The 24626-nt window shown below is 49.9% G+C and overlaps 2 protein-coding genes across 3 annotated transcripts in view; one reads left to right on the top strand and one right to left on the bottom strand.

Moving 5' to 3' along the window:
* ACSS1 (acyl-CoA synthetase short chain family member 1) overlaps positions 1 to 14644 on the bottom strand; it is a 54122-nt gene extending 39478 nt beyond the window's left edge. Inside the window, exons 1-2 of one of the 2 annotated variants that reach the window (XM_036418471.2) lie at positions 14034 to 14644; positions 5383 to 5479 (exon numbers count right to left, since the gene is read on the bottom strand). In XM_036418471.2, coding sequence (XP_036274364.1) covers positions 5383 to 5479; positions 14034 to 14367 — 431 coding nt within the window. In that variant the 5' untranslated portion in view covers positions 14368 to 14644. The remainder of the gene's footprint in view (positions 1 to 5382; positions 5480 to 14033) is intronic. The other variant, XM_036418470.2, reaches the window with a different exon arrangement.
* A 7708-nt stretch (positions 14645 to 22352) lies between these two features.
* LOC118708118 (S-phase kinase-associated protein 1-like) lies at positions 22353 to 23199 on the top strand. Its single transcript, XM_036419144.2, has one exon. It carries the CDS (start codon positions 22456 to 22458, stop codon positions 22945 to 22947), a length of 492 nt encoding a protein of 163 aa, XP_036275037.1. The 5' UTR covers positions 22353 to 22455; the 3' UTR covers positions 22948 to 23199.
* The last annotated feature ends 1427 nt before the right edge of the window (positions 23200 to 24626 follow it).

The raw sequence follows: 24626 nt of genomic DNA on the forward strand, positions 1-24626 counted from the left end.
AAAGAGCAAGGTGCAAGGGTCAGGAGCTGGAGAAGGTGGAGGGGAAGCCTGTTCGTGGACCTGATTGTCCTCCTGAGTTGAAGTCCTCACCCTGGAAATGCAGCCCTATCCTCCCAGCTCCGGCAGCCATAGGGCCACCCTGTCCCCTCCCCATTGTCAGATCTGAAATCCTCTGCTGACCTCCCTTCAACTGGCCCCAACCTGCCGCTAAATGGACCCTCATCCTCCCAGATACTGTTCTGGGCTTTGACCTACACCCCCCGCCCCCCCCCTATGTCCTGCTAACACTCAGGCACCTAGTGGAGAAGTGTGTTTCCATTTTCCAGATGAGAAAACTGAGGGTCAAAAGCTGGAGTGATTTGCTGACGGTCACACACACAGCCAGGGGACGGAGCGCGGACACAGGTCTCCCATCTCCACCCACGCTTGCTGCCTCGGCCAACAGTGTGCTCGCCTATCACTACCCACTCTGCCTCCACCATCACGCCTCCCCTTCCTCTGCCTTCCAAAACCCAACCCTCCCCAGGACTTCCCCGGGCCTTCTCAATCATGGTGAGACTTCCTGCTTCCCTCCCCCGGCGCCCACAAGGACCGGCCACGTCTGTGGCCTTCAGAAGGGGCCAAGTTTGAAGACGCCCAGGAAGGTCGCACACCAGCCTCTGGGGGAGGTGCCTCTAGGCTGCAAGCCCGCCCGCTCCCTCTGCCCATGTGGCTGGTCCAGCTGCCTGGACAGAGGGGCGCTCCACGGGGCCAGGCCCCGTCTTATATTCCCGGGCCCTCCCGCACTAGGCACTGGGCTGCATCAAGTCTCCATGGTGCCCAATGCCTGGCCCAGCACAGCCGGGAGAAAGCCATCCCCGGGCACCTGAGCGCTGAGACAGGTGGGGGGGGGGGGAGGCGATGCCCCCCAGCTCCTCACTGTGGAGAGACCCTCACCAGTAAAAAGGCCCCACAGAAATCCTCCTCTCCGGGGGCTTGACTCACAGTGAAAACTACACTCAGCTCTATGGTGAGAAGAGGGGGCACTGTGGGAGTAGGGACAGATACACACACACACACACACACACACACACACACACGAGAGGACGCCTGCCCTGCCTGGAGCAGCACCGATGCCCAGCTCTGCTACTCTGTGTTTTACAACACTGGGCATGACGCCCTGCGCTGCCCCACACCCACTAGCATTGGAACAGGACTGGTCTCTAACCCGTGGGTGACAGATGAGGATGCTGTGCACAGTGTTAAAACCTGTTACAGCTTAATTACAAGGGTCACATCTGGACTCAGGTTCAAGTTCAGAGCCCTCTTTAAAGGACCTTAGGCTGCCCTAGCCGGTTTGGCTCAGTGGATAGAGCATTGGCCTGCAGACTGAAGGGTCCCAGGCTCAATTCTGGTCACATGCCTGAGTTGCAGGCTCCATCCCCAGTGGGGGGCAGGCAGGAGGCAGCCAATCAATGCCCCCCCCTCTCTCCCTCTCTCTCCCTTCCTCCCTCCCTCCCTCTCCCTGCCTCTCTGAAATCAATAAAAATAGGTTAAAAAAAAATAAAAATAAAGAACCTCACGCAAAAGATGAGCTGGTTAAAAGCTTCGGTAAATACTCTCAGGGTGGCACCCACAGCCTGCTATCTCCTGTTTCTGGGCACCCACATACACCATGGGTCTGAATCTACCTGAGACCCCACCCCCGCTGCCCTGAAGAAAACGGATCTGTGTTTCTCCACAGCCCCATCCCCCAGGGCCTCTGAAACCTGCCAACCAGAGCTACAGGTGAAGGGCAATCGTGTAAAATAGGCACAGGCTGGAGAGCTGCGGCCAGCCCCGGGCAGTGCCAGAGGGGTTTGCAGTCCTGCTGGTTCACAGGCGAGAACAGCATCCTCGGGCCATTTCTGAGCAACGTCTGAAACGGGGCTGGAGGGCCCTCTGACCCTAGCTCCCGCCTCGGGTCACACGCTGCCCTCTTTCCTGGGAGAAGTGTGTGCGGACTACCCCAGACTGGTCCCTGCCAAGCAACACCTTCCTGCCCCTTCACCTCAGAAATGAAGCGAGCACTACACTTCTCCAGGAGGGAGCACAGAAAACCACAGCCAGAGAGGCTCTCTGACCGGAGGCAGATGGCAGCACAGGCCTCCCAGCCCTGGCCCATCGGCAGGCTGTGCCTCGGAACTGGTGCCAGCCGGTGTCCCAGAAAGCAGGGCCCGATGGGCTGGAGTGGGGGGGGGGGGGAAGGGTTAGGACAAGGGCCTCCTGGAAGGTCGGTTCCCAGAGCTGACCTGCCAGGCCTCTCCCACCCGAGGGAGATAAGGTTACAAATACAACCAGTCTTCAGGATTAGTAGACAGTTGAAGGCAACAGCTAAGTAATCACGGGCAATGCTAACAGAGCAGGAGGCTGTGCCTGGAACCTGGAGAACGTTTCCAGGACAGATCGTTCCACACGAAGAGCAGCTTATAAAAACACCTGGAGTCCTGGCCGATGTGGTTCAGTGGTTAGAGTAGGGGTGTCGAACTCAATCAGAGAAGGAGCCAAAATCTAAAATCCAGCCTAAATCGCGGGCCGAATGGTTTACTGAACAGTCATAAACTGTCATTGTGATGGAAACGCAGCGGAGTGCAGTGATGACAGCGCGGTGCAGGCCACATTGCAAGGCCTGGCGGGACGGATTTGGCCCGCGGACCTTGTGTTTGACACATGTGGGTTAGAGCCTCAGCCCACGCACCAAGGGTCAAGGTTCTATTCCCAGTCAAGGGCCTGTACCTGGGTTGCAGGTTCAATCCCCAGGCCCAGTCTGGGTGTGTGCAGGAGGCAACCAATCGATATCTCTCTCACTTCTCTCTCTCTCTCTCTCTCTCTCTCTCTCTCTCTCTCTCTCTCTCTCTCCCTTCTCTCTCTCTCTCTCTCTCTCTCCTCTCTCTCTCCCTCTCTCTCTCTCTCTCTCTCTCTCTCCTCTCTCTCTCTTTCCCCTTCCACTCTCTCTAAAAAAAAATGGGAAAAATATCCTTGGGTGAGGATTAACAACAACAACAACATACTTGGAGAATGGAGAATGAGCATGATTAAAATGGATATGTGCGAGTATACGTGGTGTGTACACACACAACACCCGTGGACATGGACATGTATGTCTGCCTACACATATGGAAAACAGTGGCCATTCTCGTGAATGGGATAAAGGTGTTGCCAATAGTTATTGGGGCAGAAGCTGTCGGTTTGTTAACAAACTCAACAATGATTCTTCAGAAATGTGCCCCATCCAGAAAATCCAGCAGACCCGGGAGTGAGAGGCTTTGGGCTCCTGAGGAATGAGACCTTCACCCAAGCTTGAGACCGACAAGTGGGCGTGGTCCCCAAGAAACTGCGCTGCCACCCGCAACCCCCACGTGTTTCTTTAAGGGACCAGGCCATGAATCCAGAACTGGATCTGTGGGCGTGTGGCCGTCCTGGGGCATCTGGCTGCCACCGTGGGGAACACCGAAGGGGAGAGCACTCATTTCAGAGGCAGTTTTCACGCGGGCAGTACAGCCAGCACCAGGGTCTAGGTGGCTTTACTCCGAGGTGACATAAAGCTTCTGTCAAAAATGACCAGGAAAGCAATAACCCAAGTCTTTCAGAAACTAGCTGCACTTTTAGACAACCTGTATGTACACTTTTTACTCAAAACAGTAAATAGCCATCTGGTGCTAAGATAGCTAAAGTCTATACAGCTCTTCTGGGCTAAATCTCCATATTTTTAGAGAGAGAATAGTTGGCCTGCACTTATAAGTTTGCCGCTTGCCCAAGGTTTTTTGCTGAAGTGGAACTAAAGCTATCCTCAGCTTCAACACGCTGGCTGCAGCCCTGAACAATCCCCGCGGTTTACTGTAAAGGACACAAACCACACACCTCCAAAGGCCAGGCTGAGCCCAGCTCTTAGACTGTCGAACGCGCTGCTAAACACCCACGCGGTGTGTGCACAGGCGAGGCCCAGCAGGGAGATGGGACCCATCGCCCACCCGCCCCCGCCCAGGGCCCAGGCGGGCCCCAGGCAGAGAGGGAAGGAATTCCATCTGTGGCTGAACCACCTTATCTCCCCAATCCAGATGGTAAGCTCCTCGGCCCCACCCACAGAGCCTTGCTCTTTTCACTAACGGATCGCACATCACTCAAGATGGCCGATAAAGGTGAAGAGCGGTGGAGCCAGTCTGTCTATTGGAGCAGCGCTCCCTAACGTCCGCTGTGCACACGTGACCTGGGACCTGACCGAGGTCCGATGGGGCCTGGGGTTTATCTGTTTAGACTCTCGCTCGGCCCGTGGGAGGCAGGTGGATGCAGAGGCTGGGAAGGCCATGAGGGGCTGTGGCTGCTGAGGGTCTTGGCAAAAACAGGAGAGGACCCGTAGGGCAGTGCCCACCGGAAGCTGCAGCAGATAAACCAATGTCAGTTTGCTGCGCCCAAAGGTCAAGCTGAGTAGTTTTTATCATTTTGGGCAAATTTTACCATCTTTGGTGATAAATCCCAAGTTCAAGAAACAAATGGGAAACTAGAGGTGCCTAGTGCTCCCTCCTCCCCCCTCAGCATCTGAGTGGCAGGAGAGGAACTGCTGTTCTCGGGCCCCTGGGTCTGGACCTGCTTCTCTGGACCTTCCTCCCACCACATCCCCTCACCGTACCACCCCAGGCACCCTCTTTCTGCTCCCAGGGACCTACGCTGAATAAGGACCCCCAGGGTTCTGAATTGGCCTGGAAAGTGTTTACCCCATTCTTCTTCATATATATATATATATATATATATATATATATATATATATATATATTTGATTTTTTTACAGAGTGGAAGGGAGAGGGAGTTTTGTTCAAACTCCTCAACACACACACAATATCCAGAAGGGTGCTTGGCCCTTAGAATATGTGAAGAATTTAAGGAATCAAAGAATACAAATGTCAGGTGTATCCCCTCTTTAAAAGACTTGCTTTTATTTTTGGTCCCACTCTTATGAGCGCACTGAGAGTGATTATAATAATGATGTCAGCGTGTATTTCCTTCAGCTCGCGTTCACACTCACTTCTCCTGGGATGCGAGAACATGCCCAATGTTCCTTCACATTCAGACAACTAGGACACCTGCCCAGGACCAGACACACACTCACAGGACTGTGCCAACGGCCTCCCCAATGCCCTCAACATTCATCATCGCTGTTCCCAAGGAACCAGTTCCTTCTGTGGGAATCTGAAGACAATGAGCATTGCCAAGTACACAGGAAAGCCAGGCCTTCTCCAAACTGGGCAATTCTGGGAAACAGTTCAGCAGAGGCACCAGGTGCCAGCGTCTACAGCGGCCACAGAGACCCAGGAGACCCGTGGGGGGCGGGGGGCACCAAGATGTCTGCCGTCAGGGAGCACACAGTACCTGTAGGTGATCCTCACTTCTGTTCCGGGTTCGTCTCGCTCCCAGATCAAAGCAACACTCTCCGGGGCCTTCCGAACATGATGATCCAAGCAGTTGACTGCACAAAAACAGGTTAACAAGCATTAGACAGGGTGTTCTCAGAGTCTGAATCAGGGGAGGGCCTGGTTTGCTGTGACCTGCACTGCTCTCCGATGAGGTGGACCCATCCCTCATCAAAGGTGAGGTGTCTACTTCCTTGCAAGGAGAAGGATGATTGTCAGAGCCTGGGAAAACAAGACAATAACTACGCACATTTGATCTCACAGGTTTGGGGTGATCCCCTGTGGACAATCTGAGGCAGGTACTTCAGGCCAATAGTCTCCAGCCCAGCCACACATTGGTGTTACCTGGGCCTCCCCCACGGGCCCTGATCCAATTGACCTTGTGGTTTCAAGGCTCCCTGGGTGGTGCTAATGTGAAGTTGGGGCTGAGCACCGCAGCCTGCGCTGTTGGGAAAGAATATTTCATGCAAATAGGATGCTCCTGATGCAGTACAAGGTTCATGCAAGGAGCTCCCACATGTGGTAGAGATACACACAGTCCAGGCCAAGGATCCACATTCCTTCTCAGGTGTCCAGCCAGCACCCTAAAACCAGCCTCTGCTCCAAGGAGTGTTGCAATGACGGGGAAATGCAATGCTGGTTTGCCGGAAGGCTCTGCTCCCCTCCTGCCCACCCCCCCACCTCTTACTCAAGCTCAGGTCACATGATTTCCCATGAAAAGAAGAGGTCAGTTGTTCTGGTTTACTGTAAACCTGAAGATTAGTAAAATCATGTTCATTTGCTGACATCCTGTTCAAGGTGAGCTTAGCTGTGGCTGCAAATGCCAGCCTCGGAAGCCGGCCTTTCACTGCTCACCTCCCCCACAGCAGGGGGAATAAACATCACAAACAGCTGTTGGGGGGTAGCAGCCATCTGTCCACCTGCTCTTCAGGTCACCCCAATGTCCAGACATGTAAATGTGTGTATTTGTTCTCTTTGGAGCAGTTACTTATCTTCTCCAAATCAATCTCCTCCTAGTAACTGCGAGCTATTATCTCTAACTCAAGAGGCCATAACCGGAAACAAATGAAATACCGAATGTTCAAGTACCGTTATATAAATATAAGGAACTGATAGATGCCATACTGTGAGTGAGAGGCTTTTACATGGGATAACCGTTCTGACAAAAGTGATGGGAGGTACCAAAAGATCATAGGATTTCTATAATGCTTGAGAGGGTGAACTCATGTGAAAATATTACATAATTTAGTTTTTATGTGTGTGTCTGTGTGTGTGTGTGTGTGTGTGTGTGAATTACATTTTCCCCTCTTGGGCTATTTTATTCTTATAATAAAAAATTTCGTTTCAATTTCCTGGCTTCCAACATGTATGTAAATTATATGTCAAAAATTTTAACTAAAAGTTAGATGTCATGGGGAAAAAGTTATTAATACTATTACTGATGCAGAAACATTATTTGAATTATTAGAAAAACAGAAGAGAAGAAATGCAACAAAAAAAAAACAGAACAGAGAAAAAACAATATGAGAAATTGAGAAGAAGGGTGGTAGAACCTAGATTTATACAATAAAGTGTGTTTGTGTGTGTGTGTGTGTGTGTGTGTGAGAGAGAGAGAGAGAGAGAGAGAGAGAGAGAGAGAGAGAGAGGGGGGGGGAGTGGTCTGAAGTTGATAAATCAAAGTTTCCCACTAAAGCTAGAGATCTCTGGCTTCTCTTGAACAATTAGTAGCTGAGGACACACTCTCCCCTGAGTCCCCAGAGGGGGAACTAGAGTTGGAGTGTCTGTCAGAGACCGAGGAGTTTGGCTTTGAATTTATCAGAAACAGAGCTCAAACCACACAAGATGCCAATCCAATTAGCCACACAAATGGCACATGCAAAGGGGAATTCTGGCAGACACCCAGCCCAAAAGGTTAATGACTGTGCCACTGTGCCCATCAAGACACCTCGAGATGTTCATATTTGTACCATCAATAGATGAGTGGATAAAAAAGCTGTGGCACATTTATACAATGAAATATCGATACTATACAGTTGTAAAAATGATCTTTCTATTATCCTTTGAAACAGCATGGATGGATCTGGAGATGATTATGCTAAGCAAAATAAGCCAGTCAGAGAAAGACAAATATCACATGATCTCACTTATATGTGGAATCTAAAGAACAAAATAAACCGATGAACAAAATAGGTTTAGGGGAGGCATGGCTACATGAAACAGATTGACAGATCTCAGAGGGAGGGTGGGGAAGGAGATGGGAAAAGATTAATCAAAGTACATCTATGCATATATGCACAGCCCCTGGACATAGACAATAGTGTGATGGAGGCCTCGGATGGGGCAGGGGCTGGGTTGAGAGGGGTAAAGGCAGGGAAAATGGCAGACATCTGTAATACTATCAGCAATAAAAATAATAAATTTTTAAAAACAATTGTGAGCCGAAACCGGTTTGGCTCAGTGGTAGAGCATCGGTCTGCGGACTGATAGGTCCCAGGTTCGATTCCGGTCAGGGGCATGTACTCAATACGTTGGTTACGGGCGCATCCCCGGTAGGGGGTGTGCAAGAGGCAGCTGGTCGATGTTTCTCTCTCATCGACATTTCTAACTCTCTATCTCTCTCCCTTCCTCTCCGTAAAAAATCAATAAAATATATTTTTTTAAAAGCACACTTGTGAGCTCTATAAGATATCTGACCGTGCCCTCACCTACATCACAGGTCAAACCCACCCTGCAGAGTCCAACCCTGTCCAAACACTCATCAAGCAGAGAGGACACACTTGTCATTTAATCTAAATGTCACTTTCTTAATCCAAAATGGGGTAACAGTTCCTAACGCCGGGCGTGACAATAGGAATTAGATGCCATTGGAGAGTTTCCTGTCACAGGGTCGGGTTGTGTGCAGTGTTCTCGGGGACAGGCAGTGTCTCAGCTGCCATGGTTTACACTCATGTGACCTAGAGAAAGCACAGTGCAGGGACTGAGTGACAGTGGCCCTAAAACAGCATGTGATCTGCTGGCATTTAACACATACATATGGTTCCTGCTGTTGCTCCAACTTCCGGGAGAAAAGCAAAGAATAAAGGGAGAGAGCAAGGATAAAAGGAAGAAATTCTTGTTCCTCCACATTTTAAAAAAGCGTCTCCACCCATAGAACTGAGAAGTGGGACAAGAAAATTCCGCTTACAAGCATTGCCAGGAAGAGTTGGGCAAGACCCTAATGCAATGCAAGGCTCAGCTCAAACCCCACCTCCTAACTCAAATTTCCCAGCAATGATCTCTCTTTGTCTCCAGCACCCAGTGGCCCACACCATTTAACACTTAGTTATTCTGCCTCGTGTTCCCATTCTGGGACACAATGCTGCCTCTGCTAAACTCTCCTCCGTCTAATTCATAAGATCCCTGAGAGCAGGGACCTTGTCCCTATGACTCACACAATCATGGGGGTGTGGATTGGGGGCGCCATCATAATTCTTCCCTTAGCAACTGTAAATGCCTCGAGGAAGTAACCCTAGAGTGGATTTGCTCATTTACTGATTTGTGATTCATCTCCTCATCAGAATGCACTCAGTGGCACTGGGGCATCTTCTGCACTGCTCCTCACTCTTCATGAGTTGGAACCTTTATTTCCACATCTGTACAAGGGGACCACCAACCACTTCACACTGGTGTCATGACAATGAGATGAGAAGAGGCTCCATCATGCTCACCTCAAGGCAGGTCTACCATTGAGCCTAACACAGCTCTGCAAATAGTTCAGCAAATGACTGCTGATGGTTCATAGGTTTGGGATTTGGGGAGGTTTTTTGTTTTGTTTCTTTAAAAGAGGTTATAATATCCATTATAAAGATGGCACACACACATATGCAGGAATTTTCAAGAACTCCTGTCGGTTGTCTTAATACATCCTTCCCCTCCCCAACTTGAAGCGAACCCACGTATAAGAAATTCTATTTTAATCAAAAGAAACAAGGGAGTTAATATTCACAAAAGGATTCACAATGGGTTTTCCTAAAATAGAAAATTTCCCTGGCACGAGGTAAGATATTACATCAGTCACAAAAATTGTATCTGCCAACTCTCCAGAAGCATCTGCCCTTTAAAGGAAGTGAGGCCTCTGAAAACTGCGGACAATTCGGTCCCTTCCGGAGGAACTTTCTCCCAAGACATGGGGTTACATTTTCATTTCAAGTTCCTGGAAGGACCTTGGACAAGTTACTTCAATTGCTGAGAAATAAGCAAAGCACAAGACCATCATGTCTTGCGATTGTCAGTGAATCTGCCTTCTGAATTATTGGAGGCGCATCATAAAAGAAAGATATAGCAAAATGGTTCCCATTGCCACAATGAATATCCCCAAAAGCATCCAGAAACCTCTGTGTTCAATGCTTGGTTAAAAATAGTTTCTCTAAACCCTTGCTTGAAAGAAAGAATACACATATTAAAAAAAAAAAAAAATCAGACTCAGAATTTGATATTTATAAAAGATGTTTGGCCGAAACCGGTTTGGCTCAGTGGATAGAGCGTCAGCCTGCAGACTGAGGGGTCCCAGGTTTGATTCCAGTCAAGGACATATACCTTGGTTGCGGGCCCATCCCCAGTGGAAGGTGTGCAGGAGGCAGCTGATCGATGTTTTTCTCTCTCATCGATGTTTCTAACTCTCTATTCCTCTCCCTTCTTCTCTGTAAAAAATCAATAAAATATATATATTTTTTAAAATATGTTTGGTTGTGTGTTTTATTTTTTTTTAATATATTTTATTGATTTTATACAGAGAGGAAGGGAGAGAGATAGAGAGTTAGAAACATCGATGAGAGAGAGTCATCGATCAGCTGCCTCTTGCACACCCCCTACTGGGGATATACGCGCAACCAAGGTACATGCCCTTGACCGGAATCGAACCCGGGACCCTTCAGTCCCCAAGCCGACTCTCTATCCATTGAGCCAAACCGGTCCCGGCTGGTTGTGTGTTTTAAAAGCAACATACATTATTACCCTTCAGTTCTGCATTTGCACCTTTCTATCATATTGCGTTTATACACCACAGAGCAGAACATCGGTTGAGCCATATGGAGGACAGAGCCAGATCTCAAAGTCTGGGAGGAATCCTTTTTAGATCTTAGGAGCCCTACTGACCACCTGGGTGTCCTCCTGACCCGTTTCCAGCCTAGTCCAGACTGATCAGACACAAGCGCATGTGGTCCTGTTCAGAGGAAACACGGCACTCTCAGCAGCACTGCTGAAGGTGAGGCTCAATGTCACAGCCCCCTAGCCACCCCCAGCTCCCTACTCCCACAGGATTCATTCATTAATAACAACTTGACTGGGTGTGAGTCAAAACTGTGCAGAGATTTGACTTAATTTAATGTTAACAACAGCCCTGGGTGTCCCCAGGCCATCCACTTTGTGTCAGAAGAAACCTAGCAGCTTCTGCTGTAGTGTCTGTAACTTCTGGTCGATGTTCCCTGGGCCTGTGTAAGTGGTTTAGGACACAGTTCCAGCCGAGCCAGCCTGAGTCCTCCCAGTCAAGGCCCCAGACTAGTGACGACAGCCTCGGACTCTGATCCGCGGGGAGCAGAAGCAAGCCATGCCCCTGGGGCCCTGTCCAAAGTCCTGACCCACAGAATGGCGAGAGCACTACGAACTCTTGGGGGCAGTTTGATATGCAGCAATAGTAACTAGAACACAATTCAGACTGTCTTGTTGTGCAAACAAGGAAATCCACATACAGAATGGTAAGGGGAAAGCAAGGATGCAGACCCAGGTGGGATTCTCAGGACATACCCAGAACCACTAAGCTGTACTGCACCACCCATCTGCCATTTCTGTTTGCTTACTAGAGTCATCTCTGGGACACGAATCCCAATTCTGCCCATTTAGAAGTGTCTTGTCTGCCCTAGTTTGGAGCCTATGGATCAGTGGTTCTCAACCTTGTGTGTCCCTCAGAAGCACCCGGAGAGCTTATAAAAACAGATGGCAGAGCGCCACCCTCAGGGCTTCAGATTCCGGGGTCTAGGATGAGGCCCAAGAACTTGCATGTCTAATAAAATTGCCAGGTGCTGCTGGTCTGGGGACCACAGTTTGAGAACAAGTGATACAGATTTTCCTAAAGGTGTAATGGGAGTTTCAAAAGTGGTATTTCCTGCCCTAACCAGTTTGGCTTAGTGGATAGAGCATCGGCCTGCGGACTGAAGGGTCCCAAGTTCGATTCCGGTCAAGGGCTGGCATGCACCTCCGTTGCAGGCATATCTCCAGTAGGGGGTGTGCAGGAGGCAGCTGATCGATGTTTCTAACTCTGTCCCTCTCCCTTCCTCTCTGTAAAAAATCAATAAAATACATTTTTTTTAAGTGATACTCCTTTGGAATAAGCCATCATTACAGTGACTATCAGACAGACAGATCAGCCCAAAGGATACCCACCATCCACAACTATCTAGGGGGCTCCTGGCCCGGTCTTTTTCACACCATCACCTCTGTGGTTTGCAGACACTGTCAGAGGGCAGAGATATTCCTGACAGATGAAAGGGTGAACATACACATTCAAGGTGAGAATGCTGCTGGAAACCTGTTTTTCCACAAGGCAGTTTCTAAAGCTCAGTTTCTGGTTTAAAAAAAATTTTTTTAATTAATTAATTAACTAATTAATTAATTAAATAAGTGAAGGAAAAAAGAGGCACTTCTGCTGGCCAACCACTTGTTGAGCCTGACTGAGTGAGGCTCAAGAGGCCCTTCCTGCCTGTCCCGTGGGGTCCATCCCCAGTGAGTGATCTGGGAGTGAGAGGCGACAAGTATGCCTGAGCCAACCCTGACCAACCCCGGTGGCCTCGGGCCTCCACAGTCCCGGTCGCTTGCCCAAGAGCTGCACATTGCATGCCCTGCTCTCTCCTGTAAGCGCTCTCCTCCCTTCAAGGGTAACTGCAAGCCTAAGGGTTTGTTTTGTGCTTCTTTTACCCACTAGTTCAAGGACACTTGCTGCTGACTCAATTTTAAAGAAAACACTTACCTCCTAAGTGATTCATTTTAAGTAAACCATCAAAATAGTATGCAAAATGGGGGGTGGGGGTTGGGGGAGAAATCTAGCCCAAAGTTCTTCCCTAAGTTTCTTTGTTTGAAAAATAACTGCAAGAGCCCTAGCTGGTTTGGCTCAGTGGACAGAGCAGAGCGCTGGCCTGCAGAAAAGGGGTCCCGGGTTCAATCCCGGTCAAAGGGCACATACCTTGGTTGCAGGCTCCTCCTCGGCCCGGTGAGTACAGGAGGCAATCAGTCGATGTGTTTCTCTCACATCGATGTTTCTCTCTGTCTTTCCCTCTCTCTCTAAAAGATCAATGCGAAAATATCCTCAAGTGAGGATTAACAAAAAATATACTTAAAAAAAAAAGAAAGAAAGAACTGCAAAACACTACCTATAATTGTATGGCTATTTCTAAATATGATAAAATTGCTACTACTTACTGATCACCAGTAAGTGCTTGGCCTGTCCCACACCTCCAGCACTCCGTCCTCACAATCAACCTTCAGGTGGGCTTACTGTCCCAGGTTCACAAATGAGGCGACAGGCTCAGAGGAGAAGTCGTAGGCCCAGTAAATGGTGGAGTTGTGCACACACCAGACCCTACCATGAAGTTCAGGTCTTGGCCAGGGACCTGACCCTGCCATTAAGATCTACATGTCAGTCTCCCCCTCCCCCTGCCCCCCCCCAAACATCCCCTAGACCCCACTTCCGCCTAAAGGGGTACCTCATCCTCCCTAGCCATGCAACCCCCCTGAGCACTCCACCTAGAGATAAATCCCCTGCTCCCCAGGCTACCCACACACCCCAGTCTACCCTGCCTGCATGGCCACTGCCTCCAGTTCCTGGGCCTTCTCTCCTTGCTGCCTCCAGGCACAGTGTACTCATCCCACCGCCCAAATCCCAAATCCTAACAGTAGTCAGACTCCATCTCAGCAGATACCAAAAGGCCTAGGGGCTGGTGGTGCTAGTTTCTGGGACCTCAAAGAGAACCAGATCTAAAGCAAGCCATGGGTAGGTGTTTTGGGGAATTGGGGGGGGGGGGGGGTGACTTGGGAGGGGCACGGTCATCTGAAACTGAGAGCTGGGAGGCCCCGCCCGTTCTTTTCCTCACTCCCACAGGCACCGCCAGGGAGCCAAGAGATAAGTGATTCCAGCTGCGGGCCCTGGGCTTCCTCCTCCCAGGCTACGCGCCACGCCACCACCGCTTGGTTTGTTTACTTGGGCAACCTATCTCCCCAAACCAGTCGCCGCCAGGCAGGCAGCTAGCTGGTGGTAACACCGAGTGCGGGGAAGTCCCCACTACTCCTGTGCACCCGGCACTCTCCACCCCGGCCTGCCCCGGGTGTCCACTGCTGCTCCCCGTGGTGACACTTGAGAGCCCACCACGGGAGGAGGCGGCAGGGCAGGGCCAGCAGCTGGGCCGCCCGAGCTGACACCCGGGCGGGCGCGGGCTGGAGCCGGGGAAGTGGAGGGGGGACGCGGGGGGACAGCGCAGAGGGAGGTGCCGGCCCTCGGGCCAGCGGCCCGGCCCGGACGGCTGCGCTCGGAGTGGCCCCTGGACGTCTGAGCTGGGGGCGCCCTGCTCCCCGCCGCCCACTCACCAGACACGTTCAGCTGGCCTCCCAGGAACCAGCCGATCTTGCCGCTGTTCAGGTCACAGTCCCAGACGGTGTGGAAGGGGTTGTCCCACACCAGCATTTCGCGCGCCAGCGGCCCCCAGAAGGCGTCGGGCTGCCGCTCCGCCAGCGCTCTCAGCTCGGGGTACGAGGTGGGCAGATCCAGCGCCCCGGTGCACGGGGTGCAGCTGCCCGGGAGCCCGGAGGCCGCCCTGCGCGGTGCGCTCCCTCCGCCGGGCGGCCACCCCCGGGGCCCCGCGCGCCCCCGCAGGACGCTCCGGAGCCGCCGGACGCCGCAGCCCACACTGCGCGCCGCCATCGCCCCAGCGCCCCGAGGCCTCTGCACCCCCGGCCAGGCTCCCAGCCGGTGGGGAGGAGGAGGAGGAGGGGGGTGTCGCTCTCTCCGAGGGCCCGCCCCGTCTCCGCCCTCCCGCCGCCACTCACTCCTCGGACCCCTCCGGGCCTGAAGCCGCCGTCAGCACCCCCCTCCCCGCCTGGAGAGGGGACCCCGAAGGAGGAGGGGTAGCGGCCCGGGGAGGGGCGCTGGGGAGTCCCCGCCCCGGCGAGGCTGAGGGCGGACCTGCTGCCTGCGCTGCCTGCGCTCCGGCCCGGCGGCGGCGGACTGTGGCCGTTTTAGTTTCAGTTTGAGGGTCAGGTTCGGACCGAACCGCGGGGACACGTGCGCCCCGGCCGGGCCCGCGCCCCGGACTTCCGGGCCCCAGGAAAGGAGCCTCGTAGAACCATCGGCCAGCGCAGCGCAGCGCACAGGTGGGCGCGAGGAGCGGAGGCAGGTCGCTTCGTATCTCAGGCTGAAGTCTACCTGTCAGTGTCTGTGCCATTCAGAGAAAGCCGCCTCCCCACACCCCTCGTGCCAGGCCGGTCTGTCCCTCCGTCCGTCCGTCCGTCCGCACACACAAACTCAAGGAGCCCCTGTGGGCTAAATGGGCCGATCAGGCGCCCTCCGCCCAGGAGGCTGTGGGGATCCGGGGTGGTCCATTGTTTTCATCACCCAGCTGCCTGGTTTGGAAGCGTGTGACTTTGGGGGTTTTCTCCAGTTGCCTCAGTCTCCGTGGCCTGGGTTCAAACCCTGGATTTCCTAGCTCTGTGGTCTTGGGCAAGCTCCTGAACTTCTCTGTGCTTCGTTTTACTTCTGTGGAAAACGGGAGTAATATCTCCAGTGCAGAATAAATGCTACCGTGAAGAATAAACGAAGATTGTGTTGGAAGCGTAGAAGGCCAGTAGGAATGCCCAGTGTGAGGCTGAGGGAAACTATTCAATGCAAACAGCTCCATTGTGATACAGCATAGCTATGCAACCAGCAGCACCTCTCCAGCTAGACAGCTCTGCTCCCTGTCCAGAGAGACATCTTTGGTGTTTCAGCTCCTGGAAAGGACATCTTAAGGTGGAAAGGGGCAGTGCACTCCCAGAGCTAGAGGAGAGCTGACATATAAACAGAAGGCCCTGCCTCTGGTCCCTGATGCAAATGAGGACTCCAAATCCTCTCAGTTTGATTGGTTCCAGAGGCACTGTCCTGATTGGTCAGAATGGTGCCTCTCTGATTGGTCAGTGAAGATGTTGAGGGAGTTATACCCCTGCAGATCCCATTGGAAAGGGAAAATCTCAGTCCTATTGGTTGAATTAGGATTCCAGGAATCCTAGCTAATAAAAGAGTAATATGCAAATTGATTGTCACTCCAACACACAAGATGGCTGCCTCCTTGTGGACACAAGATGGCCACCACAAGATTGCCAGCAGGGAAGGGCAGTTGGGGCAATCAGGCCAGCAGGGAAGGGCAGTTGGGAGGAACCAGGCCAGCAAGGGAGGGTAGTTGAGGCCGATCAAGCTTGCAGGGGAGGGCAGTTAGGGGTGACCAGGCCTACAGAAGAGGGCAGTTAGGGGCAAACAGCCTGGCAGGGGAGCAGTTAGGCATCAATCAGGCTGGCAGGGGTATGGTTAAGGGGTGATCAGGCTGGCAGGCAGAAGTGGTTGGGGGCAATCAGGAAGGCAGGCAGGCGAGCAGTTGGGAGCCAGCAGTCCTGGATTGTGAGAGGGATGTCCGACTGCCCGTTTAGGCCCGATCCCGGTAGTCGAACATCCCTTGAGGGGTCCCAGGTTGGAGAGGGTGCAGGCTGGGCTGAGGAACACACATTCCCACCCCGTGCTGAATTTCATGCATCGGGCCATTTATAAAGGGCTGGACCAGATGGCAGGAACACAATTCAGTTGAAGGCAGGAGACGGTAGCTTATTTCAGGCTTTTCTCTGAAGTGCCATTTGCATGAGAGGCCCCTTGGTGGGAATGGCTGCTAGGCTCTGTTTTTGTTTGTTTGAATCCAGTTAGCCACCAGGAGCCCATCTTATTGGGTATCTTCTCTCTCAGGTCACACCTGGAATCAGCACCTGGGGGCTTAATAGTAGAGGTGGTGTTTTTCTTGTCAACCCAGAAAGGATAGAAGGGAACACATAGAAACTTGTCTCAACCGGCTTCCTAAATGTTTCAACACCCAAGAAGTAAACACATAATAAAGAAGACAAGCACATGGGAAAGGGGGTTTTTGAGAACTGGTTGGTTGAGTTTTTTGGGTTTGGGCAAGATTCTGCACTCTTAGCTGTGAGATTTGCAGAGGGAATGCCCCTGCCATTCTGCTGTCCTTTAGCCCCCAGCCACGTCGAATACCTGCTTCCTGCCACAGAAGAGAGGATTTTAAGGCTGGAACACCAGTGATAATAGCTACCACTAGACATGTGCCCTGATCTGTGTGCGCTTGATCTGCATTTTGTTTTGTTTTTTGCATGTTTCAAGGCATTCAGTGCTGTCACCTCCTGCCCATCATAAACCTCTACTGGAATGAATGAGGAGAATGAGACCAAATGAATCAATTGACTTACTAAAGAACGCATGGACTGATGGAGTAGCAGCATCAACACCCAGCACCCTCTATTCCCCCTTTCAATATCAAATCACCACTTGGCCTGAACCCTCATTTTTAGTGAAAGAAAGGCCATGACTGTGCATGGGTCCCAAAGATACCACCATTGCTGTATCCCCTGGAATAAGTGTGTGAGAAGCGCACTCCATCAAGAGGAGGAGTGCACTTGTTCCCTCCCTGCCTTGAACCTGGCCTGTTGGATTGTTCTGACAGAACGAGGTGGGAATGCTGCTCTGACAGCCCCAGGTTTGGGCTCTGTGAGGCCACGGCTGCACCCCTGCTGTCTTGGGGCCCAGCTGCCATGCTGTAAGGGAGTGGAAGAGACCCTACAGAGAGAACAATGAAGAATGTACATAGAATTGACTCTTCTTTAAGTAAAGAAGTGCACAGTTCCCATTTCCTTCAGGTTGGATAAAGAAGCCACTATAGCCGAAACCGCTTTGGCTCAGTGGATAGAGCATCGCCTGTGGACTCAAGGGTCCCAGGTTTGATTCCAGTCAAGGGCACGTACCTTGGTGGTGGGCACATTCCCAGTGGGGACTGTGTAGGAGGCAACTGATCAATGTTTCTCTCTCATCGATGTTTCTAACTCTCTAACCTCCCTTCTTCTCTGTAAAAAAAATCAATAAAACATATAAAAATAATAATTGATGAACTTTAAAAAAAAAAAGAAAAGAAAGAAAGAAAGAAAAGAAGTCACTATATGTACATAAAACACCTCAGAACCCATCAGGTGGCACAGAATTGTACTTCCCACGGCCCGAGTTATTCGATTTCCTCGTGAGCATCACAGCCTCTGAGGCCAAGACTGTCCCTGCTGTGTCCTGGAAGGAGATCTCTCTGAGCTAGAACAAGCTGGAGCCACCCACCCCTGCCCTAGCCATGTCCACACAGCTGTGTCCTGTGGGGTCTGGATAGTTCTGGGAGAACAGAGGTTACCCAAGCCACACTGATCAACATTTCCTTCCCAGGAAGCCCCCCTCAACCTTAATGTGAGCAGGGCCCTCCAGTCCTGAAAGCTGTAGAGTCAGGAAGGACTGGGGAGGGTTTCTGTAGGAACCTTATATCTCAGACCTGAAGGAACCTTATGTCTCAGACCTGAGATTTAACTGGAGAAGGTGGTACAGCCACAGTTGCTGACCCTTACAATCCTTAAAGATAGATGCTTTGATCATCACTTTACATGTAAGAAAACAAGCACAGAGAGGTTAGATGCTCAAGGCCACACAGCTAGCAAGTGGTAGGGCCTTAGCTTTCTGCCTCCACAGCTTCTAGTTTATTTTGTTCATTTGTTTTTTGTTAATCATCACTGAGGATATCTTTGCCATTGATTTTTAGAGAGAGTGGAAAGAAGAGAGGGAGGAACATCAATGTGAGAGGGACACATCAATTGGTTGTCTCCTGGGCCAGTCCTGACTGGGGCTGGGATCAAACCTGAGACCCAGGTACAAGCCCTTGACTACTAATCGAGTCCACAAACCTTTGGTGCATGGGCTGATGCTTTAACCTTGGAGCCAGGCCAGCCAGGGCCAAAACTTCTAGTTGTAGCAGCTTTTGCCATTTGTCTTCATAGGACCTACAACCAATTTTACTTAGAGAGTTGCAGCACTTGGATGCCAGTCTGCTTTAACAGATCCCCTGGGAGACCCACCTGCCCCCAGTCAGCAAGACCTAACATCAAGTCACCAAATCTGTTCACTGTAGTCTGGTGCCTTCAATGCACCTATAAAGCACTCTGCTTCTTCTTCCCTGTATTTTTCCTTTTCCTCATTCCTCCATCTCTTCTTTGCAAGGACACACAAATACCCTGTTTCCCCAAAAATAAGACAGTGTCTTATATTAATATTTTTTCTCCCAAAGTTGCGCTAGGTCTTATTTTCAGGGGATGTCTTATTTTCGGGGAAACACGGTAGTACCTGTGGAGCCCATTCTGTGTGCGCAGCCCACAGGGGGCTGTCAGCTCAACAAGAATGAACCCAACACTGCCCTTGAACTCAAGACGATGATTGGGGGAGGAGTGTGGGGAGGAACAGAGAGACACATACCAGCTCAAATAAGAGAGATTCAAAGCAAATCCAAAACAAAAAAATCCACAAGTAGAACCTTGAAAGGATTTGGAGGAAGAAGAGAACCCAATTGGCTGGGAGTATGGGAGTGGTCCCTTGAGAGGGAAGGGCTCACCTTCCCTTCCAGTTCCCATTTCCTGATGTTCCATGAACTCAGTGGTTGCAATGACATGTGGGAGGCTAAGTAATCTGCTTCATTGGGATGGGGGGGGGGGGCGCGGGAGGAGGGGGCGGTGAGCTGCAGCAAAACCTTTGTCTCTGTCTTGTAAGTTGCACACTCCATCTTTGTGGGGCTTACCCCACAATGCATAGCAACTCCAGGATGAGTAGGTTCACCACCAAAGAGCAGGCACAGGACACAAGAGGTGAAAAGCAGGACCAACACCAGGTGGTGCCAGACTGGCAGCTGGGTGTTCTCAGAGGGTCCCTGGAGCTGGGGGACCCCCATCTGAGGGCAGTGAGACTGTGGAGCAGCCAGACCTCATGGCAGGGTCCATTCCCTGTTAGCTCTAGCAACACACTAATTAAATTCCATCAAACCAAATCCTGTAAACTCTTAAATTGCTTCCACTTTTGAATTCGCTTGTGGCCTCCATGAAATGCCCTTAGCCAATAGTGGCCAAGAGAATGATCAGAGAGACAACAGCGTCTCCTGTGACTGCTAATCACTGACACCTGGAAGAACCCAGTCTCCTAACTGCCAGGTGCACAGGGCCAAGGGGAACCAGGACTCCCAGCCCACATCCCCTCTTCTTGGTCTCCTAGTAGACACCCTTCTGGGGAGACAACACCTCCTATTCCTGCTCTCACTTGAGGCCAGGCTGGCATTATTAGTGATGATCACACAGACACAAGTTATCCTACCCTGTTTTCCGGCGTATAAGATGACCCCCTAATTTTACAGTTAAAACATAGGTTTAGGCCTATATTCGCTGTATAAGACTACCCCCCACTTCCGAGGCAACACCAGTTCTTTTTTCAATAGACTCTGACTCTGACTCTGGCCAATCTGAGCAGGCTTTTTACTAGAATAAAGTGTAGCTTCGGGTACAGAACATGTATAATTTGCATGCATAAAAAGCCTGCTTGGATTGGCTGAGTTAGAGAGGCGGTCTGAGCAGCCTTGCAGTGATTGGTGTGGAATCGAGTTGGAAAATTCATTTAGCGGCATATCGAGACGTTTTTTCGGGATATACTCGGCGTATAAGACGACCCCCGATTTTTCGGTTGACTTTTTTTTGTTTCAAAAGTCGTCTTATACGCCGGAAAATACGGTAAGCCTGATATAAGTGGCCACCATCACACGTGGATCAAACCCTGACTTTATAACCTGAGAAAGCTGAGTGGACAGAGTGCTGAACAGTGAGCCAGGTGACCTGGACTAGACTCTCGATTCTGACCCAGCCCACCACAGGGTAAGTCCCTCAATATCTCTAAGCCTCGGTTTTCTCATCTGTATAATGAACAACATGAACAAATGTGAGCCAGATTCTGAATCCTTTAGCTCTAAAATTTGGAGTGGTGCATTCATACCAATAAGGATATGTCAAACTAAATACTCAAGTTCCTTCTGTTTCCCTAGGTTACAGCTAATGCCAGTGTGAGGGCTCCATGGGTGTGTTTGAGGAATGTTTCACTTCAGCTTTGGAGAGCTCAAGCCCAACCCCCTCCCCCATTCCTTGCCTTTCTTTGTTTCCAATTCAGTAGACTGCCCCACCCCACCTGGATGGGTGCAGTCCCCCAGATCAACAAGACTTTTGGGCCCAAGCTCACACCCAAGTGATGCAGTCAGGAATACTCTCTGTGGTTTTCTTTTAAAGCTGGACCAACTAGAACTGACTTCAATGCAACCAAGAATCAACAGTTTGACGGAATTCTGGTCCCGTGCTCCCAAGAATGTCATACAGCTCTGGCTTGAAAGCTTTGTATTTTGACTTGCATAAAATGAGAAAAATTAAGGGGTGGGCAGCTAGGAAAGGTGCTCTCAGCTAGGTCCTGGAGTGTCCTTTAACTTGAGTTTGAATGAGGAGTCACAGTGGGGAGGTGAGAGGAGGATGCCTATACACCAAAGGGCAAATGGGATGGGATGGCCAAGTTCAGCCCTACTCAGAGAAGCAAGTCGACAGAATCGTCTTGAAAAGTATGTGGATTTCCAACACGTGCCAAAAAGGCCACTTGCCCTCATGGTCCATCCAATGGGTTCATCATCTGGTAGAAGCCTATACAGTCCACACACTCTGAGCCAATGTCCCAGTGCCCACCAGCAGTCTGCCCCCACCTCTTCGAGGTCTCAGTCCAATGAATATCCTTGCTCAGATGCTTGCTTGGCAGTGATCACCCGGGTTGCTTGGTTCCTCCATAAGAGGCTGTGAGGTGAAGGAAGGGAACTAGGGAGCAGCTGTTGGGCAGGTCTGAGCTGTTGGGCCCCTTTTTCCTGACCCCACTGTCACCATTGCTGCCTGTGGCCTTAGGAACCATGGGCTTCCCAGCCTCTCAGCTCAGTCAACTCATGAGGGAGAGTTTATGATATGGGCATGACTTTGAGACAGGGACCATGGACAACACTGCCACCTGGTGGTGAATTCTGCCTTCCTATCATCTGAGGAATTTAATGTTTGTAATCTACAGAGCCATCTCCAACCTTTGGGACCTTTCGGTCTATGACAGGAAAGGGGTCAGAACACAGACATGTGCTGAGTGCCTGGAGGGACATTGCTTTCTCTGAGGCCAGGAGAGATTAAACAGGGCTTCCAAAAAATACCGTGTGAGGATCCAAGAGGCTGTATATTGATTGAGCAGGAGCTCAATAAGTAGTGACTGGAAAGATGAGTGATAGCAAAACAAATCTAATATTAGTAATCAAATTTCTTACATCACTGAATTTGAGAAATTTTAAAGCTGGCCAACACTGCCACCTGGTGATGAATTCTACCTTCCTGTCATCTGAAGAATTTAATGTTTGTAATCTACAACAGCGATCACCAACCTTTCAGAGATCACAGTTCACCAGTGGTCCGCGGACCACCGGTTGGCGACCGCTGATCTACAGGACATGCCAACTAGAAGAACACAACACATTCCTTGCAACCATGTCAAAATCAAGAGAAGTCCAGGAACATTTCCTGAATAACAAGGTTCCTTGGAACAGTCTTTGTCACTTCTTGGTCTTTTTAGTGAACTTATCAACCGTGATTGATTAGCAGTCATGGACTCAAGGGCAATGAGAGAACTATTCTAAATGAGAGACTCAGTCAAGATGGTGGAATGGGTATATGACATAACTAAAAATTTTTATTTTAAAATCTGGAAAGTTGGTAAGAGGCCTTGTTCTCCACCTTTTTCGTCTGCTTCTGCTGACGCTGCTCCGCTCTCGTCAGCCTCCGGCCCGTTCTCTCCTGGAGACCGAGCACCATGCCTTCAATTAAATTGCAGAGTTCTGATGGAGAGATATTTGAAGTTGATGTTGAAATTGCCAAACAATCTGTGACTATCAAGACTATGTTAGAAGATTTGGGAATGGATGATGAAGGCGATGATGACCCAGTTCCTCTACCAAATGTTAATGCAGCAATATTAAAAAAGGTCATTCAGTGGTGCACCCACCACAAGGATGACCCTCCTCCTCCTGAGGATGATGAGAACAAAGAAAAGCGGACAGACGATATTCCTGTTTGGGACCAAGAATTTCTCAAAGTTGACCAAGGAACACTATTTGAACTAATTCTGGCTGCAAACAATTTAGACATCAAAGGTTTGCTTGATGTTACATGCAAGACTGTTGCCAATATGATCAAGGGGAAAACCCCTGAAGAGATTCGCAAGACCTTCAATATAAAAAATGACTTTACTGAAGAAGAGGAAGCCCAGGTACGCAAAGAGAACCAGTGGTGTGAAGAGGAGTGAAAAGTTGTGCCTGACACTGTAACACTGTAAGGATTGTTCCAAATACTAGTTGCACTGCTCTGTTTATAATTGTTAATATTAGGCAAACAGTAGACAAATGCAGCAGCAAATCAATTGTATTAGCAGAATATTGTCTTCATTGCATGTGTAGTTTGGGTACAGATACCAAACCTGTGGCTGAGTTTCTTCCAGTATGATCAAAAGTATCTTTTTTCTTTGCTCTGAATAAAACTGAATTGTGGGTTCTCTATAGAAAGTGGCATTTTGGGCTTTCCCTCTTTTTGCAAAGCGATTTCTGCCTTGTTTATTGTCTAATTAACTTTAGTGACTTTTTGAAAGTTGGCGTTGTAAATAAAACAACTTGCAAAAGTTTTCTGAAAAAAAATAAATAAAATAAAATCTGGAAAGTTGAGGAAAGATAAAGCCCTTGTATTTTAGTTTGGCATAATTTTTTTTTTAATACCATGAAACTGGACAGCTGAAACACAGAAATTTATTTCTCAAAGCTTTGGTGGCTAGAAAGCCCATGATCAAGGCTCTGGCAGCTTCAGTGTCTGGAGAGGGCTTACTTTCCAGTGCATAGACAGCAGTTTTCTCATTCTGTCCTCGTGTGGCAGACAGAGTGAGAGACCTCTTTTATAAGGGCACTAATCCCATTCAGGGTACTCCACTCTCAGGATCTAATCGCCTCCTATAGGCCCCACACCGATGTTCCCTAATGTGTGCATTCTCCTCTCTCTCTCTCTCTCTCTCTCTCTCTCTCTCTCTCTCTCTCTCTCTCTCTCTCTCATTTAGGATTTCAACATATGACTTTTGGGTAACATCCATAATACCTTGGTTGAAGAGAAATCCTAAGGATGATTTCTGCCAGATGAGAGGCAAACAAGGTGGAATTAAAGGAAGAAATTACAGCCCAAAACACATACAAAAGTTGAACGTGACTTGGGGAAGCCAGATGTGAGCAGCAGAAAGATGCTCTGGGGAAACACCAGGTGTTCGGTTTGGAGTCAGGAAGAAGTGAGGGGAGAGAAAAGTTGCGGCAGGGGCCAGACATGGCTGGGATCTCCCTTTTCTGAGTCCTGCATGGAAAAAGAGATTAAGGAATCGGTTCTAAGTGGAGGTGGCCAGGGATTGAGAAATAATAGAAATAAAGAGAGAAGACACAGAAATAGATTTAAGGCTGGGAGCTGGGTGGGCCACCATTCTGTCTGCAGGAGAGGCAGGAAGAAGACAACCCCTCTCAGCGCATTTAATTTATACTCCCAATACCAGGTAGTTATCATCAACTTATTTGCATTCTTAAGTAGGCCCTAGCATGCCTGGATTTACATATCTAGTCCCGCCCCTGCCGACACCTGAGCTGATATGAAGGCCTAGCTGACAACATGTTGCCCATCTTGGGGAACATGTTCCCAAGGCATGGCTTTGCGTAGGCCTTGAGTTCAGCTGACAATAATTAAGAAAAATGCCTATGTGTCTTCCCAGGCAGCCGTCTACAAAAAGTAAAACCATGTGAAGGTTTGTGTCTGGATGGGGTGTGATATAAGCTACTTGGAACCAGATATTTATAGAAACATATGCTATATACGTTTAAAACGTATGAATAATTTTTAGAAAGCCAAAAATAGAGTGTAACTTCAAAACCATTTGTGAGGGAAATGGAACAAATGTTAACCAAT

This window comes from Pipistrellus kuhlii, unplaced genomic scaffold (genome assembly GCF_014108245.1).
Source record: "Pipistrellus kuhlii isolate mPipKuh1 unplaced genomic scaffold, mPipKuh1.p scaffold_m20_p_6, whole genome shotgun sequence".
NCBI lineage: Eukaryota > Metazoa > Chordata > Mammalia > Chiroptera > Vespertilionidae > Pipistrellus > Pipistrellus kuhlii.